Genomic DNA, 16,226 nt, shown 5'->3' with positions numbered 1-16,226 from the left:
TAATTAGGTTGCATAATGGCATGAAACAGAAAACAGGAAAATAAAATTACATTGCCAAAGCCTTAGGAAAACATATTAGGACTTCACAGGTTACTAGGTTGATCACAGCCAGATTAGATCAATAATAAACAGAATAAAAAAAAATCACTGTCATTTAATGTTAATTCTTTATTTGAATATAAACATGTGTATGTTTGTCAGTCAATATAAAAAAGTTATAGAGAAATACTCAGAGCAACAGACTTTAAATAACTGAATTCCTGATCTCATTACTACTGATAAAACAGAAACATCTCTCTAACATTATATTAAATGCAAAAAGGAGTATTGTAGTTAATGATGAGTGTTGTTGAGTTTTTACAGTAGTGATATATAGCTAATTCTACAGAACAGTTTATTGTTGCATAGCAATTATTGCTGCTAAATAATAGTACAGAGAGTAACCCAAGACTTATGTCCAGTACTATGAATAGGAAATTGCATTCTCATAGTATTAAGGCATCTCAATTGGAAGTAAGTCAGATGTGTTCAAAGCCAGTATATGCTTATTTGTATAAGAAAACACATGTGATGGAAAAAATCATTACATAATAGTAATGATAGTTTGAAATTTAAAATCAATAGATTGAGCAATGAAAACCAGATAAATCTGAATAATTACAACATTGTTAGGCTAGAAGCAATAACAATAAAGTATATCTACAAGCATTTGTCAAATTAATGAGGTTCATACTTCTAGTTCTTCAAAAATAGATAAAGCTAATCAAGAAACTATAGAAGTGAAAAATCAAATAAATAATAATTCTCATGGAAATATAAGCTGTATTTATTTTATTTATGTTATTAATTTACTAATAATGCTGATATATTGGAGAAATTTTAATATTACTCTTTTTTTGTAATTAATTAATGTTTGTAATGAGCAAATGCTTAATACATTCAATAATGATATTAAATGCAATAAACAAGATGTCTAGAAAAAATATGTCAAATTTTTTTCTTCTTAAAATTTGATATATTCATTAATTGAATTAATACTAGAGAAAAGAAATAGCTTCCAGTTGCCACCTGAATTCGGATTCAGGTGGCAACAGGAAGCCATCAAATAATTTAATTAGTTGAAATTCCATTAAAAACCATTAAGTGTAACCAATTCCATGCACATTTAGATAAATTCTTTCATAAAAAAAAAATCAATTGAAAAATTGCTTTACTGGAGTTGACATGTACAGTGAAACCTGCTAATGTGACTACCTGCACTTTGAGTTGGTTCTTGAAAAATAATGCATTTTGCAATGGGAATATATCTGTGTACAGTGACCACTTGTCTATTGTGACCGTTGACCACTTTGGTCATGTCCCAAGGTAATAAACCATCTTGGGTAAAGTGACCATTAAAAAAAACCATTTTAAACAAACAATTTTATACAAATTTTAATTCAATTTGTAGTAATCATATTGCAAATACACAATATTTGAAACTATTGTACTTTGTAGATAAAAGTTTAAACTAAATTTCCTATAATCTTTTACTCAAGCTTCCATAATAAAGATTTCAAAAGAAATAGCAGTTTGATAAATTTAAAATAATCTGTATCATAAATTGAAAACAACAATAGCAACATGCCAACAACTGTGCATTTTTAGCAGTGAAATTTAAAAATTTCTGTTATGACAGAGATCATGTTGGGTCACTATTTTATATTTTGACTTTGCCTAGTAAAGTGAGCAAGAACTAACAATAAGCAAAGAACACTTTATGTGTTCTTTGCTTATTGTTAAGTTTCTGTGTGTGGATTTTTAATTCAAAGATGAGATTCATTTTCTTCTTTTTCAGTAACTACTCACTTGCTGACACTCATTAACTTTTAGAATGGAGAAGAAAGGGTATGAAGAGCTAAATCATCGGGAGAAGTGCAGACTGATCCACTTTTTGGAAAATCAAAGCAAGAGATAAACAGCTGAAGAGTTTTGAGAAATACACAAAAATTTAAATATATTTAAATTCTGTAATACATCTTTAAATGTATTTTTTTTTTTTTGAAAATTCTCTTATTTAATGGCTTAAAACTTTTCCAATTCCATTTTTTGTTTTCAAAATATTTACAAGAATATAAAATCATTCAAAATTAAAATTAATGAAAAATTATTACCGCATTCCTAATCCAGATTTATCTTTAAATACTATAGGGACTTCAAAACCATGTTCCTGAAGATATTTCAAGCTAAAATCTGTAAAAAAAAATGTTAAGAATTAAAATAATTTTTTAAGGGAATGTTCTATTAGTAAAATTTCACAAAAATAACCAAATTCAAACCTAATTTTAAATATAAGATCAATAAATAAAATAACTATAGTAGAATATGAAACTAAATGATAAATTTATCATAAATTTCATGAAAAAATCCTGGACAATTGGCCAAATATATACAAGGTGTATAAGCTTAAATCTACTGTTTGCTAATAGATGGCATAAGTGAACATATTAAGCTACCATGGAGACACCATACTTTTTTTTTATGATTTTGACATCTGTCAACATTAATCAGTGCACATCATCAGCAATTTCATACAACGACATACATTTTTCCTTTGGTAATCATGTCTAATTTTGTGCCAGAAAAAGAGCATATGCGGCAAGCTCTGCTTTTCAGTTTCAATTTGAAGAAATCGGCTACCAAAGCACATCGAATGCTTGTGGAGGCCTATGGCAACAGTGCTTTATTGGAAACCATGTGCAGAGATTAGTTTCGTTAGTTCAAAGACAGCAATTTTGCCCCGAGCAACAAGCGTGAAAATCGGCCCAGGAAGGTTGAGGACCATCACTTGCAGACTCTTTTGGACGAGGACAATACCCAATCGCAAAAAAATGCTTGCTGAGCAATTGGGTGTTACTCAACCAGCCATTTCTACGCGTCTATGTGCCATGGGAAAGATTCAAAAAATCAGAAAATGGGTGCCATACGAATTGAATGATAGGCAGATGGATTGACACGAAAACACATGCGAATCTTGCTCGCCAGATAAAAAAGAAAGTCGTTTCTGCATCAGATTGTAACAGGCGATGAAAAGTGGATATATTTTGAGAAACCTAAACGCGAGAAATCATAGGTTGATCCAGGCAAATCATCAACATCTTCCCCAAGACCAAATCGCTTCAGACGGAAGACAATGCTGTGTGTTTGGTGGGATCAGCATGGTATCATCTACTATGAGCTGTTGAAAGTTGGTGAAACTGTCAGTCAATGCCCACCGCTATCACCAACAACTGATCAAATTGCACCATGCTCTGTGTGAAAAAAGGTCGGATTATCAGCAAAAACACAACAAGCTGATTTTCCTACACAACAATGCACCATCGCACGCGTCAACATTGGTCTGAAACTACTTGGAGACACTCAACTAGGAGGTGCTATCCCATCCCACTTATTCACCAGACCTGGCCCCTTCTGACTATCACCTGTTTTCGTCGATGGACCACACGCTCACTGAGTGGCACTTTGATTCTTACGAAGGCGTCTGAAAATGGCTTGATGAGTGGTTTGACTTGAAAGAAAGGAATTTTTTTGGAATTGTATTTACACATTGTCGCTAGTGAGGGAAAGTACTTTGAATAAATTTGTTTTTCTTTTCTATGAAAAAAACACGTGTTTTTCTGACTAAAAAACAGCAGATTTAAGCTTATACACATGGTATAAAATAAAATCTACTTATTGCAATCACATTGCATATACTGATGATAACCAACTGACATTGTGGAGTAAGTAAATAAGATAACAATCATTGAAAACTGACGACAATGCTAGACAAAAATATAAGTTCAAGTAATATTTTAGACTGTAAATGAATATATCGTTTAAATGAAATGACAGCATGCAAAAATAATCAATTATATCTATTATTTTATTATGTTAAATAGTTGTGTAGTTACAAATCATTTGAAAACAAAATACAGTAAACACTTCCTTGATTAATGCTAATTTCATTTCATATAATGCCGTCTGCTCAAAGCCCCCCCCAAAAAAAAAAGGTCAAAATTTACACCAATTCAAATTATTGCAGCATTTTGTCGATTCATATATAATACAATTATTCCTGAACAAAAACCAATCAACAAAGGGTGTCAATTCATTGTGCTGCCTAAATCTATGTTTGTTTGGTTCAATTTTGGAAAAATATAACATTATGGATGCCATAGACATTATCAACTTCGCTTGGCAAGAATCAACTGATTAATGCATGAATAGTGTGTGGAAGAAAATATGGCTAGAGGTATCCAAGGTTTCTCACGAAAAGAGTCTATTGTTGACCAAATTGTCAACTTAATCAATACAGCAAAACTAGAAAATGTAAATGAGCAGGCTATTGAGGAGTTACTGCAGGTTTCTGGTGAGTGTCTTACCAATGATGTCCTTCAAGAACTGGCAGAACAAGGATTTCATGTAGAACTGGAAAATAGTGATTCTGAAAACAAAGAACCCAAAGAATTTCTCTACAGATTTCCTTAGTAAAAGTTTGGTAATGATAACTGAAATTGTCAATCAAATTGTAGCAAATGATCCAGATTTTGAAAGGAGTGCAAAAACATGGTGAGGCATTTAGGATGCAATCTCCTGCTACCGACATTTGCTTAAAGAAAGAAAAAGAAAGTAACAAATGACACTAGATGACAAATGACATGCCCCATTGCAAAAAAAAAAAAAAATCAAGAATTTCAGAAGAGCCAAGGCCTTCATTACAAAAATGAACTTTATATTTCTGTGTGCATACGTTTGTGTGTAACATACAGTGGAACCTCGCTTAATGAGCATAATTCATTCCAGAAACTTACTCGTAATGCAAAACACTCATTAAGCGAAACAATTTTTCCCATATAAATTAATGTAAAATATAATAATGTGTTCCATGCTGAAAAAATACTCTAATATTTATGTATAATGTTTATTCAAAGAAAACTGTACAATATACATTGTTAAAAAACGTGAATCATCTTCATCTTTTCTTCTAGCATAGAATGAACTAACCTGAAATGCAAATTCAAAAAACAAAAAAAAAATTACAGATAATATGTCTGATAAACATGCCAAACAATATGCAAAATTCTTGGGCTATGTAAAGACTATAATTAAATATTAGAAATTAATTAATTTGACTAGAGGTAGTGTCATCTCGTATTAAATTTAATAATTATAATTAATTAATTTTTAATTTAGACATTTCTAAAATTTAATTTGGAATTGGTCATTAAATTTAATAAAAGATGGCAGCATAACTGCCTACCTCTAGTCAAATTAATTAATTTCTAATATTTAATTATAGCCTTTACATAACCCAAGAATTTGACATATCGTTTGGCATGTTTATTATATAATGGGCTATAGTTGTTAATAATTATACGTAATGTGTGTGAACACAAACAACACTAAGATGCTAGCGGAACAAGTTCTAAACACAGACAGATGATGGAGCATGCGCACAATCCGGGACTTCCCCTCTCCTCATCACTCATTAAGAGAGTCATATTTTTACAATTTGTTTTGCTCGTTATGTAAGGTGCTCATTAAGTGAGGTTCCGCTGTATTATTATGCAAATTAATATAAAAATAACTTAAAATTAAAGTAAAATTTGTTTATTTTTGGTTGTCTATTCCCCTTTCTCTATTTACTATGGGTTAAAATGATCTCATTTAACACTGTTTCATTTATCGCTTTGTCATATAGGAACACATCCTAAGTGCTAAACAAGGTCTTACTGTATTTAAAAAATTTAAAAACTTAAAGACAATTATAATTTCAATGTAAATATCATGCACAAGCATGGAAGAAAGTAGCAAATGAAGTTACATAAAACAAATATGCAAATGAAGTTATATAAAACATTTACATATAGCATATAAAGATTTATTTATTTATTTACAAATGCTACAGGCAATTGTAAATAAATAAAAACAACAAATAACAAAAAATAAAATTACAAAATTGTATGACAATACCCAAGTTAAGAAAAGTTTAAAATTCTTTAACAAAACAGTTTAAATTTATGAAAATCAGCATAAAGTTTATCTTCGATTATATTAGTAACTTTATGGTGACAATAGAAAAAGAATTTGACAAAAACAACAAAATGACAAAAAAGAAGAGAAATACAGGTAGACTGTCTTGTATTGACTGAAGTAATATGTAAGTTGATGTAATGAGATTGGAGAAATTCATTGAAAAATTTGTAAGTAAGGATTTGATCAAAGTAATTGATACGTTTAAATAAATTTGGTAAACAAGCAAACTATGCAACGTCAGGCAATTCTGTATATAGTAAGTGAGCCAGTCTGTTAATTAAAAGAAATATTTTACCTATTTGTGAATTTTAACAGATAGGGAGATGCTGAAGCCCAAACAGGAATAGCATAATCAAAAATAGAGACTGGATGTTAGTAAAAAAAAAAAATTGAGATAGTCTTAAAATTACACCAAAACATGCCCCAATATATTGCTATTTTTTTTAAATTAAATTTTCAATATGTGTTTTAAACATAAGTTTGGCATCAAATATGATCCCAAGATCCGAGACAGAACAGACTACCTGTATGAATTGGTTTTCTATATATAAATAAATATTAGTACACATTTTCACTAAATTATAAATCATTACTTTACTTTTTGTGCTATTAATTAGTAAATTTAAAGATTTTTGAAAATTTGTTTAATTTAAGAATGTCAGATTGAAGAATATCCAGACAATTATTGGCAATTTAAATACCATCTGCATATGCAATAATAAAAGAGGAAAAAATTGTAGTAACTGAATTATTTATATAGGCAATAAAAAACAAAGTACTGAAAACTGAACCCTGAGGTATTCCTACAAGAGGAGAGAATTGTTCAAAAGAAAAGTCAGAGATTTTCAATGTATATATGCACAGAAGTAAATACAGTAATTGTTAAGCCATCCCACAATTTTGAAGTCAATGTCAAATTCAGTAGCTAGCTTTTTAAGGAGGATATATGGTATTATAGCATCAAAAGCTTTTGCTATGTCTATGTAAACAACATACATAGGAAGTTTAGATTTGAATTTAGATAAGATAGCACTTTGTATTTCCAGGAAATTACTAGTAGTTGAATGATGGATAATACCAGAGTGTAGACTGTACTGATATGGGAGATGATTGGGTGGCAACTAGAACAATATAAGCACATTTTAAATATTTTACGCATTGCTGGGGCAAAACAAATAAGACGAAAAGAACCAGATTCCTATTAGGCAAAACTGACATTATAGATATGGTCCATTGAGACAGAACAAATCGAAGATCTAGTATAACAGGTAATAAATGGAAAAATAGCAGCTGATAATGGCACTAATTTTTTGTAGAGTATGAATGGAATTGAATCAGGACTGTATGTAGAAGTGACCAAATATGTACATTACTTGTAATAATCATTGAGAAAACAAGAAACATGGCACTGGATGCCAACTTGCAGAACACAAAACTAGAGAAATTTAAAGATTTTATGGCAGTGGAGCAACCCAGAGGGAAATTGCTACTGCAATTAGCTGTTCTCAATGTGTTGTAGCTAATGTTATAAAACACATAATTGATGGAGTCACTAAAGTGTCATGGAAAAAAGTCATTTATCATCTCATTACAAAGAAAGACTTTTCAAAGATAAAAATCAAAGAAGCTACTGGACTTTCCTGTTCAATTTTGCCTATTTCTCAAGTTTTGCATTCTGAAATATACTGTATTTACTTGCATATAAAACAATCTCGCATATATGATAAGGTGTGACTTTCAAGATCAAAATAAATAAAATTAGATTTATTAATGCAATTCTAATTTCATTTTGTTTAATCATAAATAAAACATCAAATGCATGTAAATGCACACATTGTCCTGCAACAATTACTGACATTTTAAACTTTAAGGAAAAATCTTGTAAAATCGACAACATAATTTGTTCATGTAAAACTGGACAATCAGGAACCGTTTTTTGCCAATTTTTAATAGTTGAATCCACTCTCCATTGATTATACTTATGAGTTTTCTCTGAATTCTGATTTCTGAATAATCATCTGTTTTCATGTGGGAATAGATTAAAACTTATATCAGGTGCATGATTTTGGAATTTCAATTTGCAATTCAATTCAAAAGCTTTGCTTTTCCTATTGCTATTCATCTTTACTCCTGATAATACACAAGAACGATTCAAATGACCCAGATAAAATACTTTTGATTTTAAACACCAGAGGGTGAGTTCCGGTAAAAAATGCAAATACACAGTTCACAAAAATTATTGCAAAAATGCAAAGAATCCTTCACTCACGCATATAGGACAACCTAGGTTTTTTAAAAGTGAAAAATGATAAAGACCTAATCTTATATGTGAGTAAATATGGTACTTAAATACACAAAACTAATGAAGAAAACACCATTAACAAAGAAACATAAAAATGCTCGTTTGGATATGGCAAGAAAGATCATGAGCAGGAACTCATCAATGGTATAGTATATTATTTTTAGATAAAACAAGTTTAACCTTGATAAACTTGATGGCTGTCAAAGGGTACATTCGTAAAGTCGAATGAGTTAAACAAGAATGACATCATTGTTATTCTTATTTTGTTAACTTTTCAACCAATTCGTTTATAACTAAATGGCTGTTTCTAAAATCAAAGATATAAATGTTGCTAGTGCAGCCTTATCTGAAATATTTCTCTTAGATTGCTTCGGGTGAACAGTTATTTCTATCATTTCACCTTTTAATTCACAATTTAAACACTTGAGTAGATTCAGAAACATCAATATCATCAGGCACCATTTTCTTAACAAAGTGAACTAATTCTTTCCTTCGTGAACTTCATTAGAGTTTCGTTTGGAATGTCATCACTGCAGAGCATGTGCACTGAGCAAGACTACTATTTTTGGACCAAATTCATTACTAATGCGTTTAACTCGTTCGACTTTACAAACATACCCAAAGTATTGGCATGAGTTAAGAGTCAAAAGTGATTTGAAAATGAGTCAACAAATGAGTAGTGGCTCCTTGATGATTTGGACTGCATTTTCAGCCCACAGATAGACTGAAATTTTCATTTCTGGATGTTTATCATCTAAATCCTATTACACTCTGTTGAAAGATCAACTTAGTATGTATGGTCACCTTCTTAAAAGTGAAAATTTTTCCTCAGCTTCACATAATGCATCTTGACACAACTCAAAAATGATGACACAATCATTTTCTAAAAATAATATTAAAGTTTTGCCATGGCCTTCATACTCTCCAGATCTAAACCCAATAGAGAATCTGTGGAAGCTTCTTCTTAGATCAATTTACAAAGATGAGAGACAATTTTCAACAATTGCAGACCTGAAACAAGCATTAAAAAATGTTAAGATAAAATTCCAGATGAGCTGCTGATTAAATTAATTGATTCAATGCTGGATAACAAGTATGATGTTTTTTGTCACCAAGGAGGTTACCCAAAGTATTAATTCCTTAGGGTGCGACTATGCAGACGCGAATTTAGAGCGAGAGAGATGTTACAAACAATTTAGTTTTCGCAAAAGAAAACCATGCACAAACGAGAAGCGAGAAATAATGCTGGCGAGAGCGAATTTCTGGTTCTCACACATTTCTGACAGGTTTTGATATTTATTGCGTCTCGCCACATATTCTTGCTCGCTCGCGTCTGCATAGTTTCACCATTAAATTAAGACATTAATTCTTTTTAACTTATAATTTTGTCTCTGTAAAATTCTGATTTTTTTAAAATATTTTGTTTCCAAATAATTTGTGAGTATAAACTTTTATACATATTAAAATAATAGATATAATTTATTACTTTTGCATGTTACCATTTCACTTAAACAATTTACTAATTTAGTCTAAATATATTACTTGAACTAATATTTTTGTCTAGCACTATAACATTAAAAATGCATTAAACAATTAAAAAATATATAACTTAATAGTTATAAGTAATAAATATTCATTATTAATTAATAACAATTTATCCTAAAGATAACTGAAGTATCAAATGCTAATTAATAACATATTATCAGCCAAGTAGTGGTGCATATGATGCTACTAAAGCATATATACATTTGGCAGACTGAGGAAACAATGAAATATTTTTTCTTTCAAATGGCTTTGATTTTTGGGAAGAGAAAAAAGTCACAGAGAGCAGGATCTGGAGAATAGGATGTCCATTGTTCTTGTGGAATGTTTCACAAAAAACACAAATGCTTATAACTGTTCCTTCAACATGTCCTTTCTCCTGAATGCTCTTGTCTATACAGTACTTTACAAGTTAAATCAGTGCTGCCTAAACTTTTGAATTGGCAAGCCAAATTGCACATAAGTTGAAAATTGGTGGACAACAAATATTTAGTATATTTCATATAGGGCTGTTCATAAATTATGTAACACAGATAGGGATGTGGCTATGTAGATAATTGTTATTATGCATTACAAGGGAGTGACAGATAAAATATTCCAATAAATTATCAGGTTATCCTTCCTTAATTACTAGAAAAATCTGTATTTTACTGTTTTGTACATTATACATACAATTAATAAAAAAAAACATAACATTCAATACTCCTTCCTCTGTATTATTCTTTAGTATAAGTAAGGAGATTGATCAAAGATATACATTACATAAATTTAGGGGCAATTATGTATGACAGAATTATGGAGCATTATAGAGGGATGGGATGGTAGTTGAAAAGTATAACAATAACATACGATAATTTATGGGCAATCCCATACACAAAAAGTAGACTTGCATTATCATTTATAACTAAAGTGTCAGTGGTGCCCAAATGTGGTCCCTGGGCCAAATTTGGCCCAGGGACCACATTTGGGCACCACTGTTCTAAATGATATGTTTTAAAATTTTATTCATATCCTTTCTTTGAAACAAAAGTTTTGATAAAGTTTTCAACTCAACAGATTTTTCTAGTAATTAAGGAAGGATAACCTGATCATTTATTGGAAAATTTTATCTAGTATTTATAAAACTTCTAACACTATCAACAGATTACAACATTCTTACTTTATAAGTTTAAATTATGCTTTTGAACTTGGGAACTTGTTAGGCATTTTACATACTTATCAAGTTACCCAAATTACATATAGTAAGACCACTCTGAAAAAACTATCCCAATTTGCAATTTTTCACAAAATCTGGCAATTCTGCATATTGTGAGGGTGATTTAACCTTACTAATGATAATATTGAAATCCCAGATATTTACATATTCCAGACAAAATCCTAGACAGTTACATAAATTCTGGATGTCTGGCCTAATACCAGACAAAGGGCAAACCTAGTTACATTGTTTATATGTCTTCCAATTTATAAGAACAGCTTTAGTTCTTTAACTTATAAAAAGTCCATGAATTGTTTTTATAAATAATATCTTTTATAAAAATGGTTAAAGTCTAATTTTAAGAAAATTAAAAACAAAAAACCTTGATAATTCCAGCAAAAAATATTTAATAATAATAACGTTTTCGACTAATAATAATAACGTTTAAGAAAATTGTTTTCAAATAGATAACCAAAATAATATTTATAATATAATGTACAATATACATACAAATAACATACATGTATGTGTAAAATGGCATATCATATAAGTTAAATCATATAATTAAATGCAAGATGAATTTATCTTTCACAATAGGAATTAATAATTTGCAATTTTTATTAACATCAAACTTGAATATAAAATAATCCAAAAATACACAAAACATTCATTCCAATGAAAGAAAGGATACTGTAAAAAGACATCAAATTACATTAATTTCAGTTTTTATTCTGATTTTATATTTTAGTCTGGTTTCACCATTTTACATTATAAACTTTGTCAGTTTATTCTAATTGAAATAATTTCATTCCTTTTTTTAAACATTTGCACATCAAAGCTTTATGGCTTCAAGTTAACTACAGCAAAAATTCAATTTAACATTTTTAAGGAACCAGTACAAAACACATTGAAGTGTGAAATACATAAAATTCAAACATCTTTAAAACATGCAATTATGTACAAGTACTGTACATATTTATATGCATTCAGAATGGATAAGGTAAAGCAAAAAACATACTACCAGTATAAACACTACCATGAAAGTTTTATTTCATACAATATAATGTACTGTACAATAACTGACACCTGTAGATATGTTTTACACAAAGATAATGAATTGTTAATCTGTCTTTTGAAAGTTCTTATAGATATATGTTTCCTGTTAAGAATTTGATGAGTCCAAAACTATAATGTATGGCTGTGGCATCCTCTCACTATCTCAACATTACAAAACAATATAAATTGTTGAACTTTCTCATAACTCATTTCATGCTTGCATGGTCAGGAATACAAAAGTTACTCCTGACCATACAAACCTAAAATACAGTATATTTTTTCTTTTTCTTTTTTTTTTTCAAAAGCATTATTTGAGATAAAAATTCATCTAGTGATTTCAGTTTTACACGTGTTAAATTCCAAAATTATGCAAAAACGAAAGATTCTAAATGCAGTAACATTAACAATGTGATTTATAAAGATTTGAAGGGACCAATGAAAAAATACATTAAATAGTTTCTTTCCACTGTATGTTTATTTGCATATTTTTCCAAAAAGTTTGTATTCTGTAGATAAACTAGAATAAGCAGTTTATCTATGGAGCATGAAAACTACATGACAATAGTTGATATCTATATTACAAATGATTTATCATAGAAAATTTATCAGTAGAATGCAAAATCTCCTTTATTAGAGTTTTAAAAAGTTTCTAACCATTTTTGAACCTCTAAAATTCATCGTTAGTATATAAGTTTACAAAACAAATAAAACTTAACATAAAAATTAAAAAACAAACATTTTGGGATGACTTTCAATTTCAAAGCAGACAATATGTTCCACTTCTATAAGTATTCATGGCACAAAATGAACTTGTGATTTAGTGTCAAACTCCAATGATGTAGCAGCTTCCTGACACCTACCTAACTTTAAAATTATTCATTATCTTGAGTATAGGCTGCACTCTAATTTTGATATAAAAATTTTTGAGTAAAAACATGCAACCTATACATACATGCATACATGTAGTAATTAGATTTACTCATTTTTAAACATATTTCATTTCTTTGTTCAATAGTAGGCTCTAATCAATTATATTAACTTTAGTTCATGTACAGTACCATCATGTTGTTAGGAATAAATCATATATCTCATGTCTTTGAAACAATTTACAAACTTGTTAATGTTAAAATTACTTCCAAATCCAAACAAAATAGCAATACATTTGATTCCTTTGTGTTAATATTTTCAATTCAATACTTACTTTAAGTTTCCACCTGACAAGTTCAATCTAATACAAATAAACAACTGAAGTATAACACATGTAGCTTTTCCATTGACATCTGGCAGGTTCCATATTAACAGAAGACACTTTATGATAAAAATTTGAAGGTAATGCTAAAATAATAACAGAAAGCTAGAAAGCTTCCACAGGTTTCCATTTTCATCTTAACATGGTGAGTGCCAATTGACCACCTTTGATCATTTTGTTTCTTACTATTGAAATAACGTAACCACCTGTGGACTTTTCATTATTGGCTTTAGTGTTGCATACTTACCACAGTTACTGAATACTGAGGTCCAACAGGCATTTAGCACTGGTGTTGGGTTGGGCATTATACCATTGGAAAAACATATGCCTCAAATGAAAACGGGTTGGTATAATAAAACACGTAAACTTAATAGAAACTAAATTAATTAATTTTATTAAATTCCTACTATTAGTTCACACTCTCCCTATATATATATATTTATTTATTTATATATCTTGTTCAAATTTTCAATCGTTAATAAAATACTTTTTATTCATCCACTCAAGTTCAAATACATTTTTTTAAACTTGTAGTGGATGACACTTGATGTTAATACAGTTTTTTCAAATATTAATTCATTAATTAATTAAATTTAAACTGTGACACCCATCAGCAATATGCCGATTCAGACTGATAGAGGGCACAAGGAGAAAAAAAGCAAACTTTGTAATTATTTAATAAAAAGTAACTAAAATAAAATTTTTCTTTGTTGACCTAAGTAGGAATTGACTTTAAAAAAAATTTTTTATATTACTTGATTTTGCATTGTATTTAAAAAGAAGAGAGACAGATTGGATATTTCACTTTTCACATATCATGTTCACATTTTTGGCCTAGCATTAGTAGTACCATTTTGCCAACTAAAATTTTATAAGAAATATCTCTTTCTAATCACTCTGTTTTGACTTTCAACTTTCTTCAATAAGTAAATTTGCTTTGATTTAGAAAACGCTTTTATTAGATGTCCACCAGTAGAGACATGTACAAAGTAAGCAAAAATTGCTTATGGGCACTTGTGTCTACCTGTGGATTTTTCCAAAAATGCATTTTTCCCACAAAAATAGATGACAAACATTAAAATAATGGATTAGTCATGATTTAAAAATGCACAAAGAGTTTGGTCTCAGTTTCATACGAATATTTTATACATGGTACTAAATGTGTTAATAAAAAGAATTATGTATGTTTCAATAATTAAAAAAATTAATTATTGTTACCTTCGCCTTTCATTTCCTTGACAAAATATGATCCAAACAAATCACTTGAAAGTTTGTCTTCAACTGAAAACATTCGCCTGCCTTCAATTTCTTCATCTTGAAGACAATCTTCTGTGTAATGTCGTCTCTCCTTCACTCTCTGCAAAGCAAAAATTTTAAATATATCAACAATAAATTAACTCGTATGTGAATTCTTCAAAAATTAACTCTAGCTATTTGCTGACAAAAGTATTTAGAAAACAAATGTTTGCAGAGTATAATGATGACAATGAAAATCATTAAAAAGTAACTAGATCAGTTTTTCTCTTTTTTAATATTTGAAATAATCATATAAATATTTGCTCCATAACTTGAATTAGAACATTAAGATGTCTATAATACTTCACAACTTCTTTCTTAAGCAATTTACTTCTTCTATGCTAACATTTTTGATGTATTTAGCACCCATCTTCAGGAAATCATATATAAAATATCAATGTAAATTCCAAAAAACTATACTCTTTACAAAAGTATAAACATATGTAATGTTCCATGTTTCAAATTGTGCAAGTGTATAAAACCAACTGACATCTATCAGTGCATGCAGATACAGTAAAAAAAAAAAACTGTATAAATTGCACTCAGGTATATAAATAGCATTCTAGGTTCAGAGATAACGACAGTTCTATGGAAGATTCCCCAAGGCATTAACTGCATTCATTGAAGTCCCAGTTGTGAATGTGGTCTGCAAATGCTATATCTTTTAAAATGTACTTCCTGTAGCTTCTTGTATTTATGACCTGATCTTATTTGACAATCATGAATCCTTCAGTCTCTTCAAAGAAACATTCATGGACCAGTCAGCAGTCTGATGCAGTTCTATCAATGTGATCCTGGCTGAGATCATTAGTGTCTATCTTGGAGCTCTTTCTCAGCCAAGACTGTCTGATAATGTTTATGCACTTTTTGCAGAGTGCAAAAAAATAGATCCAGATCTTTTTTATGTACAGTTAATGGTGTATTATTTTTATCTGCAAGGATTACAGCATTATGTAATTGTGATGTTTCATGTTTTCTATGGGAAAAACTCTCACATTGTCTGTATTTGTTTATAGTTCAGGTTTAAAAATATCTGTGAAACCTCATTCTCCTCTTTACAAAAAGAGAGCCTTTCTATGGATGACTTAGGGTAGTGCTTGTTGTGTTCACATTTGTGTTTTTATTTGGAATGTGTGTCAAATGTGCAAAAGAATACATCAGAACTGGGATGACTTGTGTTGATAGCTTTAAATGTTTTTTCTTGCTTTCAGCTGTGTTGTTAGTATTGCATTTAATCTGCTGCTATATTCTTTTGTTAGTTTTTATTTTATTTGTGATGTTCTGTGAGTTAGCTTGTTGGAATCCTAAATATTTGTAGACTTTTGCCTTCATCCATAAATTCAGCATTGTCTCCATTTCCAAGAACAAAATTACATTTCCTCAGGAGTTTTTTGTTTTTTCTGTGTGAAATATTCTGATCTGTCTAGATCAGAAATTCCCAACTTGTGTTCCACCAATAAAATTTGGGGTTTCACAATGAAATCCATTCAGTCTAGTAATGTATGAATGTGCCAATGCAGATTTAGAAC

The 16,226-nt window shown here is 29.7% G+C and overlaps 1 protein-coding gene across 3 annotated transcripts in view; it reads right to left on the bottom strand.

The window, feature by feature from the left end:
- The window catches only part of LOC136981629 (lysine-specific demethylase 2A-like), a 107,123-nt gene that overhangs the window by 44,593 nt on the left and 46,304 nt on the right, over positions 1-16,226 (bottom strand). For all 3 annotated transcript variants that reach the window (XM_067277971.1, XM_067277964.1, XM_067277978.1), the window contains exons 2-3: positions 14,620-14,758; positions 2,154-2,232 (exon numbers count right to left, since the gene is read on the bottom strand). In XM_067277971.1, the coding sequence (XP_067134072.1) occupies positions 2,154-2,232; positions 14,620-14,758 (218 nt within the window). The remainder of the gene's footprint in view (positions 1-2,153; positions 2,233-14,619; positions 14,759-16,226) is intronic.

The sequence above is a fragment of the Centruroides vittatus genome, unplaced genomic scaffold (assembly GCF_030686945.1).
Source record: "Centruroides vittatus isolate TY-2023 unplaced genomic scaffold, ASM3068694v2 contig_1168, whole genome shotgun sequence".
In the NCBI taxonomy this organism is placed as follows: Eukaryota; Metazoa; Arthropoda; class Arachnida; order Scorpiones; family Buthidae; genus Centruroides; species Centruroides vittatus.
Note: the sequence above shows the minus strand (reverse complement) of the source record. Positions and strands in the feature narration are given on the sequence as shown.